The sequence below is a fragment of the Notolepis coatsorum genome (assembly GCF_963971535.1).
Source record: "Notolepis coatsorum genome assembly, chromosome: 7".
Classification (NCBI taxonomy): domain Eukaryota; kingdom Metazoa; phylum Chordata; class Actinopteri; order Aulopiformes; family Paralepididae; genus Notolepis; species Notolepis coatsorum.
Genome location: NC_140171.1, coordinates 105,721,829 through 105,747,649, shown reverse-complemented (window position 1 = coordinate 105,747,649; position 25,821 = coordinate 105,721,829). Strand labels below are relative to the sequence as shown.

At 41.2% G+C, this 25,821-nt stretch overlaps 2 protein-coding genes across 3 annotated transcripts in view; one reads left to right on the top strand and one right to left on the bottom strand.

Moving 5' to 3' along the window:
- Positions 1 to 10,236, bottom strand: part of shoc2 (SHOC2 leucine rich repeat scaffold protein) — a 120,363-nt gene extending 110,127 nt beyond the window's left edge. For both annotated transcript variants that reach the window (XM_084319302.1, XM_084319303.1), the window contains exon 1: positions 10,184 to 10,236. The gene's annotated coding sequence lies outside the window, so the exon portion shown is untranslated. The remainder of the gene's footprint in view (positions 1 to 10,183) is intronic.
- Positions 10,237 to 17,874: 7,638 nt separating this feature from the next.
- Positions 17,875 to 25,504, top strand: bbip1 (BBSome interacting protein 1). Its single transcript, XM_084319308.1, has 3 exons — positions 17,875 to 17,967; positions 22,406 to 22,469; positions 24,741 to 25,504. The coding sequence occupies exons 2-3, from the start codon at positions 22,424 to 22,426 to the stop codon at positions 24,893 to 24,895; spliced, it is 201 nt and encodes a 66-aa protein (XP_084175434.1). The 5' UTR covers positions 17,875 to 17,967; positions 22,406 to 22,423; the 3' UTR covers positions 24,896 to 25,504.
- Positions 25,505 to 25,821: the final 317 nt, after the last annotated feature.

Here is a 25,821-nt window from a genome sequence, read left to right as displayed (position 1 = left end):
GAACGGTATCTAGCCGGCTAGCTACTGATAGCTCCTGATATCAACAAATGCTCAAGCAATAGTCTAGTTATCTAGTACTAGTGTATGATACCTCTGTTAGCTCACGTTAGCTTAGCTCACTGTTCAAAACGAAATGTCCCATTCAACTAAATAGTTCACTGAGGCGTTGTCTTAACGTTATATTTCCGGCTAGCAGTAGCTACAGACAGCTCCTGATATCAATGTCTTATAACACTCATTCGATGCATATTCGAAGCCCGGCTTGCGTCGCAGTCACTAACGGGGATAGCTGAGGGTAGGCCTGTCACGATAACACATTTTGCTGGGCGATTAATTGTCCCAGAAATTATTGCGATAAGTGATATTATTGCGGTTTTGAGAGAAATAATTTTTTTGAGAAATGTATTTCCCAAAAGTTTTCAATCAACTTTTTTTTTTTTACTAATATAATGATAATAGCACAATAATGCAAGGAAACCGTTTCAAAGTGCAATAAACCTTTATTTAACATTGGAAGACATTTTAAATATCCTAAATTACTACCTAACCAATCAGATATGAGGTAGCGTCAGAAGCAGAGTAACCTCGTTCCCAGTTTTATCTCCGTGAGAGCAATGATAAAACGAGCAGAGCAATGTGTGTGGACAAGAGGCGGGTTGCTACGTTTACTGTAGGAAGGGGCTTTTAGACCCATGTTTTTATTTTTTGCTTCGAAAAGAGGGACATCCTCTCAATATGCGGGATGTGGGACATTAGGTAAAATGGCTGTGCAGTATACAACCAAAAGCGGGACGCCTGGTCACCCTAACTGTGGCTCGCGTTTGTTTACTGTGGCTCGCGGATTATGTGATGGGCAAGCTACTTGGAAAATGTAGTAAGCTACACTACCAGTTACTCTCGATTAAAATATAGCTCAACAATAATCAAATAAACACAAATATATACTATCTCTATTGGAATGGAGACTTTTCAGCACAGGATAAACTAGGGATGGGCAAAAAAAAACAGATCGATTGATCACATGATGTACTTGAGTACTCGTGGAGGAAAACGCTGTACAAAATAAACGTCTTTTCCGGTGTTTTAGACTTTGCTCTTTTATTTTGAAACCCACCGACCGGAAGTATTGTTGTTATTATCCTAGCAGAACCTATGAGCGGACAACTTGTGTCGTCCGGTTCTGTGTTTTTGAGCTAATGATAAAACAAATGTTGAGATTGTTGGTGAACAACTAACTTTAGGTTAGTTTTAACGTTAGCTACTAACGTTAGATGCAGCTACTACAGGCAATCAATGATGAGGAGGAAGCGTCATAGCATCAACACTAGATCTTTAATCTTTATTTAGCAGTCCAGTTTCTCCGGGCAGTAGCGTATAGCGTTTGTTCACGCTACATCACTACTTGGGTCTAAAAATAGCTACACTACAAAGAACGCTACTTGGTTCAAAAGGAGCGACGCTACCATCACGCTACTGAGAAATGTAGTTAAGCTATGTAGCGTTGCTACTGCCCAACATACGCATGGTGCTCACAGGAGCTCCCGTGCTGTACTCTGTAGTAACGCCAGCGGCCCGCCTCCCCACACGGAGAGGTACTGGTTCTTGCCTCATTAAAACAAACACGCAAATAAATAGCAATTAATTGCGCCCATCAAAATCATTGCATTCATTTTCATTATTGCGCGATAAATTGATTTATTGCTTATTGCAACAGGCCTAGCTGAGGGAGTAGGGTATATCTGCAGAGCCTAGGGTAAATCTGCAGAGCCGAATGTGATTTGATCAAAGCAAGAGTATACACACAGACAGTGGAGATAGCGAGCATTTTGACTTGTTGCGTGGTGGCGTTGTCTCGCAGATAATACAACTACAAGTACAAGTCTAATTATATAATATATATATTTTATATAAAAAAATTTAAAAAAAATTATATAATTTTTTTTTTTATTAATCAAAAACGATCGGTATCGGATCAGTATCGGCCGATATGGCTCAAGACGATCGGTGATCGGTATCGGTGGCAAAAAACGTGATCGGGGCATCCCTAGTAAGCGTGTCTCGACTCTCATTTAATTTCCAGTGAAGCGGGGTTTCCCCTCCTCCTCCTGTGTATAGACAACCAGGCTGAACCAGCTCTGCGGCTCGCTGCCTCGCTCCACTAGTGACTCGAGGACTGGTCTCGCCCTCTGCTGGCGCGTGTGTGCAGTGCACTACAACCAACCACTGTTAAAACTCTGTTTCACTGTAATATAAACTGAAATGCATTTGTGATTTTGACGGTATTGATTTTCAATCAATACCGTCGGTATCTCTAAATACCCCGGTATACCTTAATACCGTCATACCGCCCATGCCTAGCTGGTAGTGTATGTTTGGTAAAGCGTTCCAGTTTGACTGTGTGTGTGCGTATTGGCTTCGCGATTCACTACATTGGTTTAATGGCTTAAGCTGGGTTTTGATTATGACTTAATCAATGCAGAATACATTTTGTGCGTCTGTATGTGTAGTGTGTACTACTGTCGTGAGTCATATTGCTCTAATGTCAGCCTCCGTTATACGTTCCGTATGACTCATTTCATATCTGTGTGTATCGAATGTGCGCGCTGGTTTGTTTACACTTGGTAACACGGGTCGCTAAGGAATTTAGGCTCGAGGTTGAAGAGAGTGCACTTTTAGGTTGAAAGAACGGCCCTAATGTCAACGTGTTTCAATATAAGCGTTATGTATGGTGATAACGAGTATATTGTTAACTTAGCAGCCCCCCCCCCGCTGATGAAAATGAAAGTCATATTATAAAATTATACCGCCCAAGCCTAGTAGCTAGGTACCAACGCTAGCTCACAGAACGATAGCCAGTTAGCCAGCGCCAGCTAGGTACCAACGCTAGCTCACAGAACGATAGCCAGTTAAACAGCGCCAGCTAGCTACCAACGCTAGCTCACAGAACAATAGCCAGTTAGCCAGCGCCAGCTAGGTACCAACGCTAGCTCACAGAACGATAGCCAGTTAGCCAGCGCCAGCCAGGTACCAACGCCAGCTCACAGAACGATAGCCAGTTAGCCAGCGCCAGCCAGGTACAAACGCTAGCTCACAGAACGATAGCCACGTAACCCTCTGCTGGCACGTGCTGTGCACTACAATCAACTCCGTGTCAGTGTAATAGCAGTCTGTGACGTCACAGTATTGAGAATCATACCGGCGGGATTTTGAAATATCCAGGTATACCGTAATACCGTCATACCGCCCAAGCCTAGAGCTGCCGCGGTATTGCTATTTTCCTTACCGCACAAATTTGCTAAATATTTCCTACCGCCGCGGTTATTACCGCACAGTGCGCACAAAAAAAAAAAAAAGTTTGAATGCATTTTTTTTTTTTTTTTTTTTTTTTTTTTAGTAGTCTACTCTTATAGCCTGCCTCTAGTCTAATGGCGCTTTTCCACTGCATAGGACCTACTCGACTCGACCCGCTTTAGGCACCTGGTACTTCGTTCCTTTTCCACTGCAGCCAGGTACTACTCCGTTTGTCTCCGTGTGGGGATGCAGGCGGTGCCGCTCGCTTGTGTACACTGAAAGCTCCGTGGGCATAGCCAATTAGCCATGTCTGACGGTAGTATTAGGCTAATAACAACAACAAACTTAACACATCAGCGATCTTGTTGTGACACTAAACTCTCCGCTCGGTGGTAAATTGGGTTGATGTCGGTTTTGTTTCATCAATAAATAAGGCAGAATACACAGTGAATCCATTCTTTTTTGTTTATTGCACTTGGTTCTGTCGCAAACAAATCCTGAATGAAATGCATCCTTAGCGAGGCAGTAAAGATGGCGGCGTTCTGTTTTTGTTCAGAGCCTCCAAACTGTGACGCGTCTCTCTTCTGACCAGTCAGTGGTCTGCAATGTTTCACATGACTTTTCTGGTACCACTTCTACCCAATAGGGTCGCTTGGAACCGAGTAGGGTATATCTGCAAAGCCGCAAGCCAACTTTATTATTATGATAAAAAACAGCGGTGACGCGGTATTCAGCCTAACTCTGCGGTGAGCGTGATGCAACAGCGATACCGCGGTAATGCGGTTATCGCGGCAGCTCTACCCAAGCCTACTCTGAAACCACTGCAACTTCAGCGATTTCCATTCATATTTCATCAATCTAGCCTCACGTTACCACTGGCACTCTCTCCGAGCTCGAATTGGGAAAATACCGCCCCCTATCGTCTCTCCGGATGGTACTGCACCCCATTGGATTAGATTGAATGAAACGCATGGGAAAAAAAGAGTCCGGAATCCACATTTTACTTGTCAGGCAAGTAACCGGAGACGATCCCAGTCATCGCCCACCATCAGAACAGCGTGGAATAGGGCTGGGCGATATGGCCAAAAACGTTATCGCGATAAAATTATAAAATTATTTTCATATAACTCGATATCGATAATTATCATAGATATAATTTCTGTCAAGTTTAATTAACTTCTTATGCCCGGCGCCGATGGACGGGCTATTAATAGACTCGTTTTGCTGCTGCGAATGTCTCGAGTTGATGTCGTCATCAGTCCGCGCATGTTAGCAGTTAGCCAGAGCAAGCGGTGTATCCCATGACAATGTACTAACTATCACCCTAAAATACTCCGTTCAGCCCCAATACATTGCAACGACGTCCACCACAAACTATAAAATAGCGGCGTGCAAGCTAATTATCCTAGCCAGCCTTGTTTCCAATGTACTAAATATCACCCTAAAATACTCTGTTCCGCCCCAATACATTGCAACGACGTCCACCGCATACCCCACACTACTCTAACCGTGGCCTCAGAATTCACGCCACACACCCACTCGGCACGTAAACTATAAAATAGCGGCGTGCAAGCTAATTATCCTAGCCAGCCTTGTTTACTACTGGAGTCCTACCTCTCTACCCAGAGGTGCAGCGCGGGTCTCCTTCGCTGTCGGCCATCTCCTTCACTGATTGGTTGTTAGTGCGTGTGCTCATATCCAAGCTTGGAAAATCGATATATCGAAACTTTGCGACCACGTTTCATGTTTATTTCGAGGAAATTATTTATCGCGATAGTTATCGTTATCGTTTTATCGCCCAGCCCTAGCGTGGAATATGTCTTTCGACTAGGGATGCCCCGATCACGTTTTTTGCCACCGATACCGATCACCGATCGCCTATGAGCCATATCGGCCGATACCGATAGTTTTTGGTTTTATAAAAAGAAATATATAAATATACACTTTTATTTTAATTTTTTATAAAATATATATATTATATAATTATACTTGTAGTTGTATTATCTGCGAGACATCGCCACCACGCAACAAGTCACAATGTTCGCTATCTCCACTGTGTGTGCAGGGGGCGAAACTAGAGAGCGCCACCCGCCATTTGCGCTCAGTTTATACGTTTGGCACCTCCCACTATGAGGTCAGCCCGCCGTGTGGCGGCCAATCAAATGGTCATGTGAAAACCGAAAATCATGATCAAATTCTGAGCGGAGTTCTCACTCGCTGTCTGAGCACAGGACATTGCTGCTCCTAAACCTCCCCTACCTGTTTCTGTATGCTGCATGTAAACACAGTCACCGTGACTGACGTTAGTCTAGTCAGAGAGACCTCCGTGAGCTGATGTTAGCTACTGTTACAAAATGACCCAGTCAACTATTCACTTTTAGTTTAATACATGAGGCATTGTGTAACGTTATCCAGCTGGCTAGCTACTGATAGCTCCCGACATCAACAAGTGTCCAGTTACATCGCATCAGCATGCGGGCTGCAGACTAGGGTCCAGGTGCAGCGCAGGAGAATCCTTTCATGCTGAATGTAAGAGTTTAGTGTCCAGCTGTAGCGCCGGAGAATCCTTGGTGGAGCTGGAGGCCACTCGAGTATACACACAGACAGTGGAGCTGTTTGCAGACAGCGAGGTGGCGATGTCTCGCAGATAATACAACTACAAGTATGATTATATAATATATATATTTTATTAAAAAATAAATTTATATAAAATAATAATAATTGCAGGTAAGAAATCTGCTTGGCGGGTAGATTCTTCCCATCTACCCGCCACTGGCCGGTGAGTCAAAAAGTTAATTTCGCTCCCTGTGTGTGTGTATACTCTGCTTTGGTCAAATCACATTCAGCATGCCCTCAGCAGGGTATATCTGCGGCTCTGCAGATATACCCTACTCCCTCAGCTAGCCCCTTTCGTGACTGTGATGCAAGCCAGGGGCTCGAATCGAATCAATGTTATAAGACATTGATATCAGGAGCTATCTGTAGCTACTGCTAGCCGGCTAGATAACGTTAAGACAACGCCTCAGTGAACTATTTAGTTTACTGGACATTCCATATAGAGCTAACGTGAGCTAATGTTGGCTAACGAGTCAACGGAGGTAACTTATCATGCACTCGACTATTGCTGGAGCATTTGTTGATATCAGCAGCTAATGCTATCAGTAGCTAGCCAGCTAGATAACGTTAAGACAATGCCTCATATTAAAACTAAATAAAACTAAAAGTGAATAGTTGACTGGGTCATTTTGTAACGGTAGCTAACGTTAGCTCACGGAGGTCCCACTAGACTAGACCCGTGTGCGGGAGGGGCAGGAGGAGGTGGAGGAGGAGGGGTCTGCAGGCAGCTCTGTGTGTCCGAGAGAGAGAGCGAGTGAGATCTCCGCTAAGAATTGGATCATGTTTTTCTATCTGTGAAAATAAAGCATTATCACCGATCACTAGGGATGGGTACCGAATTCGGTACTTTTGAGGCACCGAACCGAAACACGTCGGTACTACCGAGTATCGAATCAAGTGAGAAACCGAAAAAAAAAAATTTAAAAAAAAATAAAATAATTTTTTTTTATTATTTTTATTTACTTTTTTTTTTACTTTTTTTTTTCATGTCAACGTTCACACGCACAATATATGCTTACCTAGGATTTGACTTGATTCAACAACAAAGCAGTCGGAGCAATGACAAGCCTAAAACTGTCGAAATTGTAGTTATTTGAAGTTTGGATTTTCTTTTTTTACGACTGAGGTAGGTAAATTAAATTTCTTGAGACTAAAGTACCGAAAAAAGGTACCGTTGGGTACCGGTATCGATTCACAGGTACCGGTTCAAATGTGAAAGGTACCCATCCCTACCGATCACCGATCTCATATTTATACTGAATATCGGCCGATACCGATCACTGGCCGATCGATCGGGGCATCCCTACACCCGATCAAAGGTAAGGACTATCTGATGTCAATTCCAGCTTGATCGTACAATGTTTTCATATCGATCCAGCTGATCAGCGTGTGGTGTTCAAGACGAATGCCGTTACTGGCCATAAAAGCCTAAAAGAATTCATGATGAAACATAATACCTATTATATACATTTGATTGGAAATAGTAGCGTGTCCAGGCAAGAAACGCCAACGCTTATAGTAGAATTCACGTAGCGCCCTATAACTCAGCTTTTCAGGAATTATCCCGGATCACTCCTAAACTATACAATATTCACCACGGGATAACGCGCGAACGTATACATGAAAAAATGATCTCTTTTTTGCATGTTCGATGGAAGAAAGTCACTGTCAAATGACCATAGTATTGTCTCCATAGCTATAATATAGAATATAGATATAGCTCTCCAAACATAGTGACGCACAGTGAAAATATGCTATGGAAACCTGGCGTGTTAGCTACAAGGATAAGGCTAATGGCCGGCGCCCATTGTGTTAAAGCCGGTACTTCACTGGGTATAATCTCCCACATATCCCAAAATTGTGCACACTTTAATTTAGTCTGACAGTTATTGAGTGTTAATGAGTATGAATATGTCATACAGTGATGTCATCAACCCTTCTGTTAAATAGCTCAATGAAATTATGAGAAAATAGCAATAGCTATGTTTTCATCTGCATCATTCACACTCTGTTGACATCACTAAAGCACATCAAACCCATTAGCTCTCAATAACTGTCAAACTAAAATATGCATAATAGAGCTGAAACAATTCCTTGAGTAACTTGAGTTACTCGATTACCACCAAGGCCTGATGTATCCAACAGCACACTGTTTCACACGGACTATAATTACTGTTGCACAACGTGCTTCTGCTGTGGAACACCAAAGAGGCTGGAACATGAACCTGAAGAGATTTCAGGCATGGATTGCAAAATGGAAGATGATAAAGAGAAAATAGTGAAGAGCATTTCAAGCTGAAAGAAAAAGAAAACTCTGTACAGTGTGTCTATTGTAAAATCAAACTAGCCTACTACAATAGCACTTCGTCAATACTTCAGCATCTCAGCAAAAAGCACCAGTGTACGCATCCAGTCCACAGAGCGGAGCAGACACGTCACACAAGTCGTCATTGGAATTTAACATAAATCTATAATGTTGCGATTGCTAGTTGAAATTATGCTAGTAAATAATGTATGTTAACGTTAATTATTGCTACATGTAGATTGTAATGGCTGGTGAAGAACGTAAAGCAATATGGCGGCTAGTTATTATGTTAAGATATCCAAGTTGCTCAAGAAAATAACTTTAAAGCAAACGTTATTTCTTATCCGATTAATCGATGGAATAACGAGTAGAACACTCGATCACTAAAATAAATCGATAGCTACAGGACTAATGCATACTACCATATTATGCAAAACTGTTTACGGTTGTGGAATATGTGAGATTATGTGCAGAATTAAAATAGCACTGTTTTTCCAATTAAGTGCCCTTTAAGATTAGTGAGAATAATGAAGGTTTGCAGCCAACGTGCAAAACAGCACCAAAAGGCCACCTGAAACACCTTTCCTTCTGGTTCAAGTCTAAAGTATTATCAATACATTACAATAAAGTGTACTACAATTTACTGAATCGGGAATGGTCACACTAGCAGCCGTGCTTTATTTGGTCATTTAAACTAATAATCTTGTGGTTAGAGTTAGAAAACAATTAGGTTATTGACTAAATAAACAGCACACAATCATTGCATTTGTCATATTCGTACTGATAATAGCAAATGTAGATGAGGTGGCAGCTGTCTGATACAACGAATGTTACATACGCGTGCCAGTTACAAAGAGATTATGGATCAAACGTCGCCACTTCGGGGAAATCAAGCCATCTACCAAGATGACCTCACTGATTTGCATAAAGCAGAGACGCAAAACATGGACAGACCGTCAGGGATTACGGCCACTGCGTTCCAGTGTATTGTTAACACCCGACCAGCTAGCTAACGTTAGCCAAGTATCGCTAACAACGCTATCTAATGCAAGGTTACCCAAGCAGGCAATGCAATTGGTTTGTTTGTAAGTACAGTTAACATTAGATATCCAACGTTAATGTTACTAAGGAGACCCTTGCATAATGGCCCGTCGTGTACATTAACGTCCACGTAACTGGCTAAAAGCACTGACAACAAGGCAGGACATCAAACAGATATAACTAAAACGTCAACACCAATGCAAACGCCAATAGTGCTGCTAGCTACACCGCTAACGCTAACGCTATAGCTAGCGCTGGTTACATTGAGCTAACGTTAGCAATCATTCAGTCAAGTCGATGAGCAACAACAGTTCCCTAAACAATATCTCACAGGGGGAACGAGTGATATATAGGCTGCTACATGTCGACTTTCTGTTGCGTGTCAGAGTTCTCGATCTCCCGGCTATGGGCTCCAGCTGAGTGTTCTCGGGGCTGGCAGCAGCACCGCAGGCCCGAGCAGAGCAGCTGTCAGACGGGGAGACAGCAGCGTCCCGACCCCCGCCAGCTGCACCGGGAGGGAGACACCGGGGGACTGCAGCCGTGCGGCGGGGTAACGTCGTCTTCAACGGTATTATTGACACCGAAAAAGACGGGCAACCCGCTTGTGTCCGTATTACGCTTTAGTTTACGGACGGACATCGAAACACCCCGGCGGGTGCGATGATCGAAAACGAATTCCGAAGCGCTGTTTCCTCCCTCCTCGCGCTGCACTGGATGTTAGTGGAGGAAAGAAAACACATTCTGAAAACAGCGGCCATTCCGAAGCTGAACAAAAGAGTCCGTTCTCGGGCCACAAAGCGACACTGCGGCTTTACTCACTGGGTTAAAAGGTTGATGACGGTGATGTCTGTGACTGTGACCCTCACGATGGAACTTAAACTTGTTGGGGAGAAACATTCATTGGTATGTGTGATAATATAAGTGTTTTACCTTCAGAGGTGTGACTCCGCCATCCTCGCTTCCTCCTCTCTCCTACACTGCTGTGGCTCTGGTCCCCTCCCCTACCGCCGCGTTGCGTCACTCGCACGCCTAGCCAATCTGTCACGAGACTTTCTTGAAATATACAATCATAATACGTTTATCTTATGATGTTATATATTGTACAGAATAAACTATAAACATTTGAATTAAAACGTGTTACGGTTAAATATATGGTCTCATCGTAAATTAACTATTATTCGTCAAATGTATCATATTTTTATATTCAGTTATATTGTTTACACTGTTATTTTTTCTATATTCTTCATTCAGATATAATTTTATTTACTATATTTAGGTCTTTCTACTATTACACTGTCCATACCTGTACCTCCCCTCACCAGTGATGCCAGTAACTAGTTACTAGTTACTAAGTAACTAGTTACTGTAATCTGATTACTTTTTTCAGTAAAATAGTAATCTAACTTGTTTTTTTACAAGCCAGTAATCTGATTACAGTTACTTTTCCAAGTGGCTGTGAGTTACTATCTCATAATGCTGATGATAAGAGAGCCAGGGGTACAGTCGGCTAGACCGAAGTATGGCCTGATGGCTAATGACGTCTCATGATGAATTTTTTTTGTCATTCTTGTGGCAGCAGCAGGGGGGACGATGACGACTTCGTAACCTAGTTACTTTCAAAGTAAATCAAGTAATCAGTAAAGTAACTAGATACATTTTTAAAGGAGTAATCAGTAATCAGATTATTTTTACAAGTAATCTGTGGCATCACTGCCCCTCACCCATGCTGCTATGACTCCCGAATTTCACCTAGGCAATCAATAAAGGAATATATTATCTTATATTCAAATATATACCCTATTTGCAAAACACTGAAACAAGATATTTCTCCTTATTGTTTGAATAAAATATTTAATGCATAATAAAAAGTTGGTTTATAATAAATTTTGTATGAGCTAAATAAGTGTTCTCAAAAACATGCAATGTAGGCTGACACTATAATACATTTTGTATGAGCTAAATAAGTGTTCTCAAAAACATGCAATGTAGGCTGACACTGCATAGCTATCTTTCAATATGACACTCAAGTGTTTACAACATACAGAGAAGTGTTTAAGTCACTGAGAGCATCAAATTGATTTATTATATCAAACAGGAAGAACACACTCCTGTGCAGACCTCCCCCATTAACAATCTCCCCACATTGCCATTATTTTCACACTCAAAATGTTACTGGGTAAATTACAGAAACGATAGTTGTCTCAACAGACCTTAGTTGTAAATTCATGTTTTATGTATCAACAATGGTGATATTGCCTCAGATCACACTGTCATAAAGCTGACATGTCAGACCCATCACCCATGGAAGGTGCACAAGCTAGCTAGCTCATTCGATCTGAAAGTGGCACATTGAGAAATAAACAAATAGCTTGCTGGTGAAAATAGTAATCAATAAAGTCAGTTTGACTTGCCATGGTGATGTGTTGGTGTCTTGTCTCTGCTGCAATGAATGCATGGCACTGTGATTACATTTAAGTAAAAATATTTAAAAAGGGACCATTTATTCATGTGTGTTGTTTATTATTTATTATTTACTAAAGATAAATTGTGGGTCCTTTGTTAATTGGGATTTTATAGACCTCCATCAGCTGATGCTAGGTCTATTGATCACTTGGTACTGTCTTGGTATACTAATTTGGAAATTATAGTTTTGGGATATTTTAACATTGATTGTCTGACTAAAGCTTCTGATTATTTAAAGGAGTTTTTTTTCTATAGCCTCAATCTATCTCAATTGATTAAATGGTAAATGGACTGCATTTATATAGTGATTTTAACAAGAAGCGCTTTACAATGTATGCCTCACATTCACCCAGTCACTCACACATTCACACACTGATGGCGGAGGCAACCATGCAAGGTGCTAACCTGCTCATCAGGAGCATTTAGGGGTTAAGTGTCTTGCTCAAGGGCACCTCGACACGCTTCTGGGATGAGCTGGAATTGAACAGGGAACCTTCAGATTACCAGACGACCGCTTTACCTCCTGAGTCACTGATTAATTAACCCATCGGGCCTAATCTCAAGAACTTTACAGATGAAATCTCTTGATTGAAAAGTTTATTAACAGATTGCAGAATGGGTACACTACAGTACAGCTCAAAACATACAATTGTTAAGGGGATGCAGACCAGAGAAAGACGTTCGTCTTGTTTACATCAGGGTCCCCCATTTTCAATTCATCATATGACACACACGACATACAGATAGACAGTACTGCTACATCTATACATTTATGACATACCAGATTTGCAAATACAGTACTGTTTGTGATACTAAAAAAATCCAGAAAGAGTGTATATACATTTGACATAGAAGCTGTACATTGGAGGAGGTTGGGTAGGTGGGGTGGGGTTGGGTGGGGCTGTACATTGGAGGTGGGGGGGGGGGGGGGACACTGTACACTGTCTGTACATTGGAAAACTGACATACATTTGACATAGAAACTGTACATTGGAGGAGGTTGGGTAGGTGGGGTGGGGTTGGGTGGGGCTGTACATTGGAGGTGGGGGGGGGGGCACTGTACATTGGAATACTGACAAGGCCATACTTGGTCTTTACTGTACAACTGGGTTAGGACATTTGTAGGGGCCAGTTTCGAATTGCAGTCTCCCGTAGGTGTTCTTTGAGAGTGTTTTTGAAAGTGGGTAGTGATTCACATTCCTTTACAGCTTTGGGTAGGGCGTTCCACATTGATGTGGCATAATTGCGAAACATGTTTAGTCCCTTGTTTGAGCCGAATCTGGGTTTTACATGATTTGTGGAGCTCCCTCTGGTGTTGTGATCGTGGTATTCACTGACCTTTGGGAAGTATTTTGACATGTACATGGGTACATTGGTCGTGTAGTGTATCTTGTAGACCAGGCCCTCTCATTGATTTAAATGTAATAGGAGTGACAAAATAAAAAAAAGCAAGTAAAGGATTAGTGATCATTGCCCTGTTGCATGTTTTAGGAATACTCAAATGGTAAATGGCTGCATTTATATAGCGCTTTTATCCAAAGTGCTTTACAATTTGTTGCTCACATTTGACCCATTTACTCATATTCACATGCAAGGTGCCAACCTGTTTATCGGGAACAATTAGGGGTTAAGTGTCTTTCTCAAGGACACTTCGACACGCTGCCCGGGAGGAGCGGGAATCAAACCGGGAACCTCCAGATTACCAGATGACTGCTCTACCTCCCGAGCCACTGTCGCCCCCCCCCCCCCCAACTCAACTGAAGAGAACTTCATCACAAATTAAGTTAAGAGAAATGTTAGGAATTTTAATGAACAAGCTTTTCTAAACGAGTCTATGACAGTGGAATTTCTGGTGTTGAATTAGTGTTTTATGTTTTTAACAAAAACGGCTCTTTCTGTTGTAAGGAAGCATGCACCTTTTTAAAAGATTAGGGTGAAAAATAGATCTAGTCCATGTGAGAAAAGATAAATCTGATTATTATTTGAACTTGGCCTCTTATTCTAATCCTGCAACATTCTGGAAGGTAATAAAATATAATACAAGCAATTCTGCTGCTTCGCTACCTTCTCGTGTCAAGTTTGATGCTTCGTATATGATAATAGTGAGATCTGTTCTGCCTTTAATAGACACTGCAGCAGCTGGCCGCATGTTTGAGGATGAGAATATTGGATCCCCTCCTACTAACATTGGCCATCTTTTTATTAATCGTGATTATTGTTTTGTTTGTTTTATTTATTTTTTACCCAGGGACAGTGCACATTAATCAACATCTTCAGTTTCCACATCAATGTAAATGTGCCAGAATTAGCTAATGAGCTAGTATTCATCTGTAGTCCCTGCCTACCATGCATGTCTTTATGGTGTGGGAGGAAAGTAGAGTACCTGGAGGAAACCCACACAAACACAGGGAGAACATGCAAACTCCACACAGAAGGGCCCCCTGCTAGGGTTTGAACCCAGGACCTTCTTGCTTTGAGGCAGCAGTGCTAACCACTGTGCCACCCATTCTACCATGCCTCTCAGTTTATTTAAGTTATATCATAACTTCTCTGTGTGGTTATTGAGGCTCTTCAAATCATTGATTCCAAGAAATCTACTGGTGAAGACAATTTTAATAAAAATAATAATACATTTTATTTGGTGGCACCTTTCACAACACCCAAGGTCCTTACAGATCATAAAAACACAGCAAGGCAGTTAAAAGTAGAGGTTAAAAACAGTGAAGTTAAAATAACAAAAGAAACAGCAGGGGGTATAGAACAGTGACACAGGTTATAGTGAATATGTGAGAAACAGATGGGTTTAAACAGATTTGTATCTTTATTCATCTTTCTGCCCTAGTAGTTCCCAGACTTGGGAAAACTGTTCATGTCCTTCCCTTGCAAGTGTGTGGAGGTATAGGAGACCAATATCAAAAGTGTCTTGTTTAGCTTGTTTGTCTTGTAAATTGTCACCTCAAGGAATTTCTCAATACAGACTGTTCTGAGCCCACAGGAATCCATGTTATCACTTTGGTTGTGAATGACATTGTCAACATCGTGGATGAGAAAATACCTTGTACTGCCATCTTGGTGGATCTCTCCAAGGCATTTGACACTGTTGATCATTACTTGCTTTTACATATTTTAAGTTAGACTAGACTAGAATTCTTTATTTGTCATGCAGTTTTAACACACACACGAGATGGGCGACCCACAGGAACACACACACACATGCACTGAGTCACAGATGAAATGTCTCTCTGCACTTTTCCCATCCCGTTGTCCTTCCCCCCATGGGCAGCCGGGAGCAGATAGGGCGTCAACGTGAGCCGCGCCCCGGGGACCAATCCAAGTGCTCCTGTCCGTCTTCGTCAAGGCACAGCGTTAGCGATCTGTTGTGCATGTTTTTCCATTGGGTTTATCTTATCGGGGGGAAACCCTTGCGAGCACGGGGAGAACATGCAAACTCCACACAGAAAGGCCTGGGAGATACCCCACCTGAGTACCTGGCATCATGGAAACCTGGTCCCCAAGCGGGAATCGAACCCTGGTTCCAGAATTATACCTGTCTGATCTGCAGCAGTCGGTGAACTTGGGGAACTACTTTTTACCGTTCCACAAGGTTAAATTCTAGGTCCAGTTATTTTTACAATCTATATTAATAATAATATTTAATCTCTAACTAACCGTCATGTACATTTATACGCAGATGATACACTAATGTATTGTATTGCAGATTCCGCTCAGCCAGCTGTAGAGAATCTGCAACATTCCTTTAACATTCTCCAAGCTGCACTTTAATTATCTTAAAGGAACACGCCAACATTATGGGAAATGTGCTTCTCCAGAGTCAGACAAGAAAATAGATATACCACTTTCTTAATGTAACAAACTATCCAGCTGCAAGGTAGCCTAGCACAAATGAATGGGAGTGGATACGGATAAGCTAGCCTAGCTTGAAACATAAATTAAAAGTGTATGTTGTTCTCTAAAGCTAGATGTATTGGTAGCGGAAACTCATAGTACACATTGTATTCAGCTTGGAAGATCTGCCTTTAGTTTCTATGCTCCGACCACTTGGAACTCTTTACAAGACGGCTTCAAATTAAATTTAAAAATTTAAATTCAATTGGATCTGGTGGTCATACGGTTTGGCCTATGGACTGTATCAATTATACGCTTAAAGATGTTGGTCCCTTGATGGCACACAGAACATTTAATGAGAATCAGGTGACCAATAGGGATTTTCAAAGAGTCCAGAGGGCAAAAAATGTAACGTGGCAGACTTTATAGGTCCGTATGGCAATGTATTGTCCACGAGAAGCCACATCTCTGGGTATAATCTCCAAGACTGTATGGAGATACGCTCATTTGAAAACAAAAAATGTGGCCCGATAGCTAGAGGAAAGGTCGTGGGGTCACAAAAATCAATAGGTTCTCTAGGGGGAATGTTCACAGAAGATTGTACAGTAATTTGCCGTCACTTTTCAGTTTGGCCTAACGGTCAGAGACGGGAAGAAGTGAGACGTTGTTCTCACCAGGCTACTTCCGCCAGCAGCCTGCGGAAAATATGCAGCCCTCAGAGCTCCAAAATGAATGGAGTGGGACTTTGCTTTATACCAGTAAAATTGCATGATGCTCATTTGTTTGAGCAAGAGCTTGGCAATGTTTAGGATCTTAGAATTATTTTTTTACCATTTTTTAACCCCTTCACTACCACACTACAGAAGGGTTAACCTTCTGTAGTGTGTTGTGAAAGGGTTAACCCTTTGGTAGTGAAAGGGTTAACTCGGAATGTCATGTGGCGGATATATTTTTTTAGAAGGGTTTTTGTTATCTTTTGCGTGCCTTTGACTTTTGATAACGACGTGCAAACAAAGGAGTCCCTATTTCACAACATTTCACATTTCATTGGATAAAGTGGGAAGGGATTACCAGAAAGGACTGGGAGGGACTGGGAGACCCATGTTACCGACTCTATATGAGTGATGGCTGTTGGAATGTAGAGCTATTTCACACATAATATTTTAACAAAATAATACCACTTACAGCACCTTTAAGGGTAGGGTTAAAGGAAAAGGCCAACATTAAAAATGTTTTCTTATAATAATAATTATAATAATAATAATAACTTTATTTATATAGCACTTTTCATACAAGATGCAGCCCAACGTGCTTCACATTACATGATAAAAGAAAGATAAAACAATGAATAATAACAGATTAAAAAAAGAACAAAGTAAACCACAGTCTAAAATCACAAGTAAAGAAAATTGATAAAATTGATGATTAAAGAAAGGTCTAAAGCCTACAAAACACCAAAACCTACAATGCATTTCTCATTGGTATTGTACTTTGTCCTGGACTTGAGTGTAATGCGCTTTCTCTGGGATATATACACTGTTCCTTTTACCACTGCACAGCAATAGATCGACAGAGCTGGTTGCCCTTTGAAATACATTTAGTAATAATTATAATGTAGTTATTTCCCCTGTTTTTCATGATAATACATTATGATTCACAGCTGGAATATGTTTTTGCAAGCTGTATTTAGTGATTTTAACATACAATGGTATGGTGCCCTGGTTGAGAGCTCCAATGGGGGAGGGTATTGAGAGTATTGTAGGGTTTTGTCTTTTCATAGGCTATGTTGACAATAAGAAAATAAAAATCCTTTAGGTAACACTGGGCACAACCCCAGAAACACTGACTCATTATTTAGTAAAGCTTTTCTCAATGGATTCAGCATAATCATACCCTCCTCTTGTCTTGAAATAAAGCAAGGGCACTAAAGAGGGCCTCTCAGATTTGACTCCAAATCCAATATGGCTGCCAAGTGCCAATTGCCAAATATCACTCATTTGAGATATGTAATACACCCGGCCATACATGGAGAAGTTGATGATAAGTGGGCTTATGACTATAACATTACCTTCCTCATGCTCATACAGCGTTTTTTTTTCTTCTTTTTTTTCTTCATATCATTGCTTTCAATTCTGGATCCAATATGGCCGCCAGAATCCAATACAGCTGACAAAATATCACTCCATTGTCTTTGGTTTAATATTTATGGTTTAAACACCCATACATGGAAAAGTTGATAATAGTGAGTTACCAGATACGCCTCTAGATGGCAGTAAAGCGCTATGCTTGCTAGTGTGGTAACTAAGCCCAACCGCAGAAGCAGTCACAGCAAGTCAGGTGATTCTGTTGGCCTGACAACATTGACGCCGATCCTGACAAATATTCCTTTGCTAACGCGGTGACCGGTGAGATACAATATTTAACGTTAAGATAAGGAAAGATAGCAAATGTTTGAATGAGTTTAATAGATTGTATAAGTTACAATTACGGATAAACGTTATGTTTTTGTCAGTCAAAGTTCAATTGGTTTAACGTTAACATTTATTATAACGTTAGTTCTCGTTTTTTTTGTCTTCAAATATAGTTATATAACAAACTCTGGCAATAATAATAAATGGCACTGGGCTGACGTTACAGTAACTAATGTAGGCTGTGCAGCTTCTAACGTTAGGTGCTCGAGCTGCACACATCACATTTTGAATTGAAAATGGGGACCCATGATGTAAACAAGACGAAAGTCTTTCTCTGGTCTGCATCCCCTTAACAATTGTGTGTATTGAGCCGTACTGTATTGTACCCATTCTGCAATCTGTTAACAGTTTTCAATAATAAAGTTTTCAATCAATCAATCAAAACTGACCAAAAGCTCCCGAAAACGTATTTTGAAATGGAAATGGTTTAGTAGTGTCGTGTCTGGGAGACTTATTTACGTGGCTCATTTATTTATTTTTGTTACATTAATACTATTGATTGATTGAAAAGTTTATTAACAGATTGCAGAATGGGTACAGTACAGTACAGCTCAATACATACAATTGTTAAGGGTATGCAGACCAGAGAAAGACTTTCGTCTTGTTTACATCAGGGTCCCCCATTTTCAATTCATCATAACATGAATGAATGAATGAATGAATGAAAACTTTATTTAACAGATTGCAGAATGGGTACAATACAGTACGGCTCAATACATACAATTGTTAAGGGGATGCAGACCTGAGAAAGACGTTTGTCTTGTTTCCATCAGGGTCCCCCATTTTCAATTCATATAGACATTTATGACACACAACATACATGACATTTATGGCATAGGGACATATAGGTATTTCGTACCGATACATTTGTGACATAAACGGTATTCAAATATACAGTACTGTTACCCCTAGATCCTGACAGAGTATATACATATGATGGGGAGGGGACTGTACATTAGGAGGGGGTGGGTGGGTGGGAGAGAAATATACATATGGCGGGGAGGGAATATATACATGCGGTGGGGAGGAGACTGTCTATTAGGAGGTGGTGGGGGTTATGGGCATTTACGGTGGCCAGTTTCAAAATTGCAGCCTCCCGTAGGTGCTCTTTAAGAGCGGTTTTGAATGTGGGCAGGGATTCACATTCCTTTACAGCTTTGGGTAGGGCGTTCCACATTGTTGTGGCATAATTGCGAAACGTGTTTAGTCCCTTGTTTGAGCCGAATCCGGGTTTAACATGATTTGTTGAGCTTCCTCTGGTGTAGTGGTTGTGGTATTCACTGACCTTTGGGAAGTATTTTGACATGTACATGGGTACCTTGGTCGTGTAGTGTATCTTGTAGACCAGGCCCATTGCAAGTTGCTGTACTCTGTCGTCTACTCTAAGCCATCCTAGGTTGTCAAAGTGGGCAGGGGTGAGGTGGGTTCTAGGAGTCAGGTCAAGCAGTAGTCTGACTAGTTTGTTTTGAGATGTTTGTAATTTGGTTTTTAGTGCCTTTGAGGTGCCAAAGGCACAGCTAGAAGCCAGAGAATATCTGATCTGTGCTAGATCGGTTAAGGTTACATAATTAATTTGATACTTTTTAAATGTTAATTCATGTTAGTACCATCCATCTCGAAAGTCATGGAAAAAATAGTATACGAACAGGTCGAAAAGTACCTCACGGGGAAAAAATCGAATCTACGAATTCCAATCTGGCTTCAGAACAGCACTCCACTGACACATGCCTTTTCTATTTGAACGACCACATCAAACAAGAGGTGGACACGGGCAAATACTGCGGCATGATCATGCTGGACCTACAAAAGGCCTTCGACACTGTCAATCACTCCATTCTGAATTGGTTTTGATAAGTCTATCAGTGAGCTGGATGCAATCCTACCTGGAGGGGAGAGAACAGATGTTGGAGGTAAACGGTACTCTATCCCCCCCCCTCACAGTGAGCTGTGGTGTTCCACAAGGAAGCATACTAGGTCTGCTACTGTTCCTAATTTATGCAAATGACATGGTGTCAGCTTGTGACTGCAACTTGTTCCTGTTCGCGGACGACTCAGCCCTGCTGGTCTCTGACAAGAACAAGTTACAGGTTGAAAAAAAACTCAGCTCGGTCGGAACTAGGCAAAATCTGCACCTGGCTCGCTGATAACAAACTATCATTACACCTGGGTAAAACAGAGTCCATTCTCTTCGGTTCAAATAAGAAACTCGGCAAGACCGGCGGCTTCTCAGTTACAGTGGGTGACAATATTGTCACAAGGAAAGATGAAATTACATACCTAGGTTCCATCCTAGAGGCAAATCTTTCCTGTGACAAAATGGCATCCAATGTAATAAAAAAAAAAGGTCAACCAACGAACTAGATTCTTGTACCGGATCTCCTCTCTGGTAAACAAGAATACCCTGAAGACTCTGGCAGGAGCACTCATTCAAGGGTACTACGACTATGCTTGCACCTCATGGTACCAAAGCACCTCAAAGGTGCTAAAAACAAACATCACAAAACAAACTGGTCAGACTACTGCTTGACCTTACTCCTAGAACCCACCTCACCCCTGCCCACTTTGACAACCTAGGATGGCTTAGAGTAGACGACAGAGTACAGCAACTTGCAATGGGCCTGGTCTACAAGATACACTACACAACTAAGGTACCCATGTACATGTCAAATTACTTCCCAAAGGTCAGTGAATACCACAACCACAACACCAGAGGAAGCTCCACAAATAATGTGAAACCCAGATTCGGCTCAAACAAGGGACAAAACACATTTAGCAATTATGCCACATCAATGTGGAACGCCCTACCCACAGCTGTAAAGAAATGTGAATCACTAGTACTACCCACTTTCAAAACCACTCTCCAAGAGCACTTACGAGAGACTGCAATTCGAAACTGGCCCCTGTAAATGTCCTAACCCAACCCCCTCCAATGTACAGTAAATGTCCTAACCCAATAATACACGAGACCCTCTTCTTGGGACCAAGTAAGGTTTCGAGGATAATCCAATGTACAGTTACCCCACCCCGCCTGTTTTGAATGTGGCTACTAATGGTTTCAGGCAGCCATACTGGAAGAAAGAACGACACATACATTCCATGCAAGGCCTCTATTGCTTAGTGTAATTTGACAATAAAGTAATAATCTTACTAATAATCTAACGTTGTAGTGGGCAAGATCAATATTTATCTCGTCCTTGAGGAGGATGTACACTAGTTATGTTTGAATGCTCAAAATGTACCCATCTCAAACCCCACCCTTGTTTCTTGATTCTCCAAGCACAGCTGTTGCTTGCCTCGGACCCACCCACTTTTCTAGATCCAGAGGGCGGGGTTTGAGATATCCCTTGTGGTTATGTTACACAACAGGACATTTATATAGGTGAAAATGTACCATTCTGTAGTACTCCCAAAACTGTCATTCCACTGCTTAAGCTATTATGTCACACTAATGTGCATAAAGATGGAGGTATTGTGACATCATTAATACCCATCCCACAGTGCAAAGCAAAACTTCAGAACATCAGTGGTGGAAGTACAGTTCCTTTACTTAAGTACAAGTAGAAATACCCAGATAAATGAGTACTGTTCAAAGTAAAAGTCCTCCATTCAAATTGTACTTTAAGTAAAAGTAGAGAAGTATTTGCTATTGAATGTACTTAAGAATCTAAAGTAAAAGTACTACATAACATTTGTGTATTCCAGTGCTCAAACCAAAATCCATTGACCTCTAAAAGTTATGTTAAAGTCGTATGTGGTCCGGTTATGCTGCTGATTAAAAGTCATGTTAAAGTAGTACGTAGTCCAGTTATGCTGCTCTGATTATGTCCTTTTGAAGTTGACAGGCTTCAAATGTGAAAGTATAATCTTCATACATTTTTGCCATGTTTTCTATGCAAAATCTTTTTCTTCCAAGTAACTAGTAACTGATGGGTTCAGATAAATGTAGGAGTAAAAAGTACAATATTTCCTTTGAAATGTAGTGGAGTAAAAGTATAAAGTGCCCTAAAATTTAAATACTCACGTAAAGTATAAGTAGCTCGAAATCGTACTTAAGTAAAAGTACTTAGTTACTTTTCACCACTGCTGAACATCAATATAAATGTTTTGCTAGGATGGAAATGGTAGAAGCTTGCAGCACTGGAGCAGGATGGGAAGACCAAATTATATCAAACCAGGGACCCGCCCTCTTATGCAAAACATTTAAATAGCCAATTATTCAACAAGAACATAGTCCGTTTCCCATTGATTTATCAATAAAGCAACTCAGTCCATGTCTTTGCTCAAAGGAAATAAACGAGTCCTTTTAGAATGTTATTGTCACATTGAAAGTCTATAGAGCTTACTTATGAAGCTAATTTGTCTTACCTTTCAGCCATTACATACTTCGACAATGCCTGAAGTGAAGTCGATATTCAGAGAGGTTTTGCCCAAACAAGGTCAGTACAGCTACTTAACAAATGTTTTTTTTTTTTCACTAACATTGCTTTAAAAAGTGTAATACTACTTAGGAAAAAAGAAGTGTAGCTTCATTGTCGGTCCCAATATGTGATGGACAAATTGTTTGCAGTCACATAACATTTCTCACAAAATTCCATTAATCAACAACTTGCTATATCTGAAGAAAAGTTGAGATCCAAGGCAGCTCTACAATCACAACACCCTGAAGAAGGCCATGTGTAGGCTGAAACATGTCGGTATTTTAAAAAGTTTCTAAATAATGTAAGCCAATTAATAAAGACATTTTAAAATTGTAGAGCTGCCTTGGATCTCAACTTTTCTTCTATAACGAATCCTACCCCGGATTTAATCCAAAGAGCACCTACCGAAACAAAACAAGAACGCTGAAGCCCTCTCCATATCCTCTTTTGATCAACTTGCTATATCTGTTGTACCGTCAGTCAATGTTTACAAGTCCCCCACTATGAATTGAAAATGGGGGACCCTGATGTAAACAAGACAAACGTCTTTCTCTGGTCTGCATCCCCTTAACAATTGTGTGTATTGGGCGGCTAAGTGGCGCAGTGGGCAAGGCGCTCGCCACTAATGAAGGAGATGCTGGGTTCGAGCCCAGCTCTCGGCATTGCTACCAGCTTGGCTGGTCGTTCATACTAACAATTAGACCCATCTCAAACCCTGCCCTCTTTTCTTGATCCTCCAATCACAACTGTCGCTTACCTCGGACAAACTTGAAGTCCAATAGGGGTGGAAAGCTGGTGGGTGGGGATCAGACGTTGTGGACAGCGACTCCTACAGGTCGGTTGGTGCGCCTGTACAGCAGAATCAGGAAGCAATGGGGCGGCGTGACCCTCCCACGCAGACCCTAGCTCGCCGCTGAGAGATCGCGCTGTGCAGGTGAAAATATGCGACGGCTGCCTCCTCGTGTACCGGAGGGGACACGTGATGCAAGGCTTCGTCCACATTGCAGCCGGCCTGTGGGAGGCATGGCCTAACAGCGTTCAAGACAGCGGAGGGAAGAATTGGACGATACGAAATTGGGATGGGAGAAAAATAGAAAATGGGAGAAAAAGTAGATAAAAAAAATAGTGTATTGAGCCGTACTGTATTGTACCCATTCTGCAATCTGTTAAATAAAGTTCTCATTCATTCATCCCCATCATTGTTACAGTCACTGTAAATGTAAGATGCTGCTTTGCACAGTAAGGGACTTACTTACAACAGCTGTTTTGCACATCCAGTTGTAGTCTGCACTGCACTGCATTGTGGGAATTACCAGTAGAACATGTGGAAAAGGCAAAATATATCATAATGCTGTAGCTAGACATCTTTTGCAGTACAGATTTGTAAGAAAAAGAAAAAGAAAAAAGGAAGACATTTATTGATCAGTAGAACTGAGAGAACGGTGACAAGTCTATAATTTCATACTAATCAGGGATGGGAATTTATTTTAGACTAGTAATTCCACTGACAACCAGGGGATCATCTTAAATTAATGGGGAAGAAATGTAATTCTGGCAACTGGATGTATGTTAAATTGAGTAGAAATACCCAGATAAATGAGTAGCTACTCTGGTAAAAGTAAGAGTCCTCCATTCAAATTCTACTTAAGTAAAAGTAGAGATGTATTCGCTATTGAATGTACTTAAATATCTAAAGTAAAAGTATGCATTCTACACGTTTGTGTATTCTAGTGCTTGGGAGCATCCTATCCTCGAGCCATTGACCTCTAAAGGTCATGTTAAAGTGGTATGTGGTCCAGTTATGCTGCTCTGATTATGTCCTCTTGAAGTTGGCAGGCTTCAAATATAATCTTCATTAATCTTTGCCATGCAAAATATTTTCCTTCAAAGTAACTAGTAACTGATGGGTTCAGATACATGTAGTGGGGTAAAAAGTACAATATTTATTTTTGAAATGTAGTGGAGTAAAAGTATAACGTTCCCACAAATGAAAACTCACAAAGTACAAGTAGCTCAAAATTGTACTTAAGTACAGTACTTGAGTAAACACTTAATTACTTCCCACCACTGCGTTTTAACATTTTGGGAAATTAGGGAAGATGGATACCAGTTTCCTCTGTGCGTTCAGTAGAATCTGGCTGCACGTTAGCCTAGCTTAGCACAATGAATGGAAGCGGAAAGTGCTGGTTAGCATAGGCATTGTCCAACTAAACACCTCTCCCGAAGACGATAAGCTAATCCCAGAATGTTGGCGTGTGCCTTTAATGTTTGCCTGGTTAACACCCACAGGGCAGCTCTCCATGGAAGATGTGCCCACCCTGGTGCTGTGTAAGCCCAAACTGCTGCCGCTCAAGTCAGTCACCCTGGAGAAGCTGGAAAAGATGCAGCTGGAGGCCCAGGAGGCCATCAAACAGCAGGAACTGGCATTGAAGGAGCAATCGTAATAATAGACCCATAATGGCGGACTTGAAACCGCAGGAGCAGTCGGGTAGACACAAAATGGACGTTAGTTCTAAAACAGCTTTTTATATTAGGGCTGAAATCCACAACGCCGCCTATAAGAGGCCTCGCATGGAATGTTTGTGTAGTTGTCTTTCTTCCAACATGGCTGCCTCGAACCATTGGTTAACATCTTTTTCGAAAGGAAATACCAAAAGTCTGCAGCGGTGGCGTCAAACACAAAAAAGCATGACATTGCTGTTCCACTGTGAATTGTTTACATCAGTGGTTCTCAAACTATCGGTTGCGACCCAAATTGGGGTCGCGGGTAGTGAGTGTCCTGAAGAAAAAAGAAAAAAAAGTTGTTTTGTTTGTTCTGGCAACATATTTTGGCTAAATATGCCTCGTTTTATAAATGTGTATTGATAACATAGTGCTGTAATTACATTTTCTAATAAATATGCATGATCAAGTTCAACGTGTGCTTTTATTTTGATATTCCTTAATTCCACATTGAAATTACGCGATGTGGGTTCCCCAAAAAAATTCCTAAATAAAATGGGGTCATGGAATGAAAAAGTTTGAGAACCCCTGGTTTACATGATCGAGATGTTGAACAATTACATTTGTGTGGATATATTCCTCATACGTCGACATACAGTAGCAACTGGGCATTGTGGACATTCGGTTGGCCTGTTGCACAGCGATAATGTTGCCATTTCAAAGTTTACTTCAGTTTACTATAAAAAGGTGGCGACTGGGTAATTCACAGGAACAGTATTATCTTACCTTAATGTTCCACGGGGTGGCCATCTTTACCTTCTGGAAATAGAATGGTCCAACATAACAGTGGCATTAAATATGGCTCGATATAGAACCATTGCAGGCCAATTGCATGCTGTATAGTCTATTGTAAATGGTGTACTGTAGA

Excerpts from the sequence above, each read along its gene's own strand:
- bbip1 (XM_084319308.1), top strand. The coding sequence starts at position 22,424 with ATGCCTGAAGTGAAGTCGATATTCAGAGAGGTTTTGCCCAAACAAG. Across the intron at positions 22,470-24,740 it reads AGAGGTTTTGCCCAAACAAG|GGCAGCTCTCCATGGAAGAT; the intron begins GTCAGTACAGCT and ends TAACACCCACAG.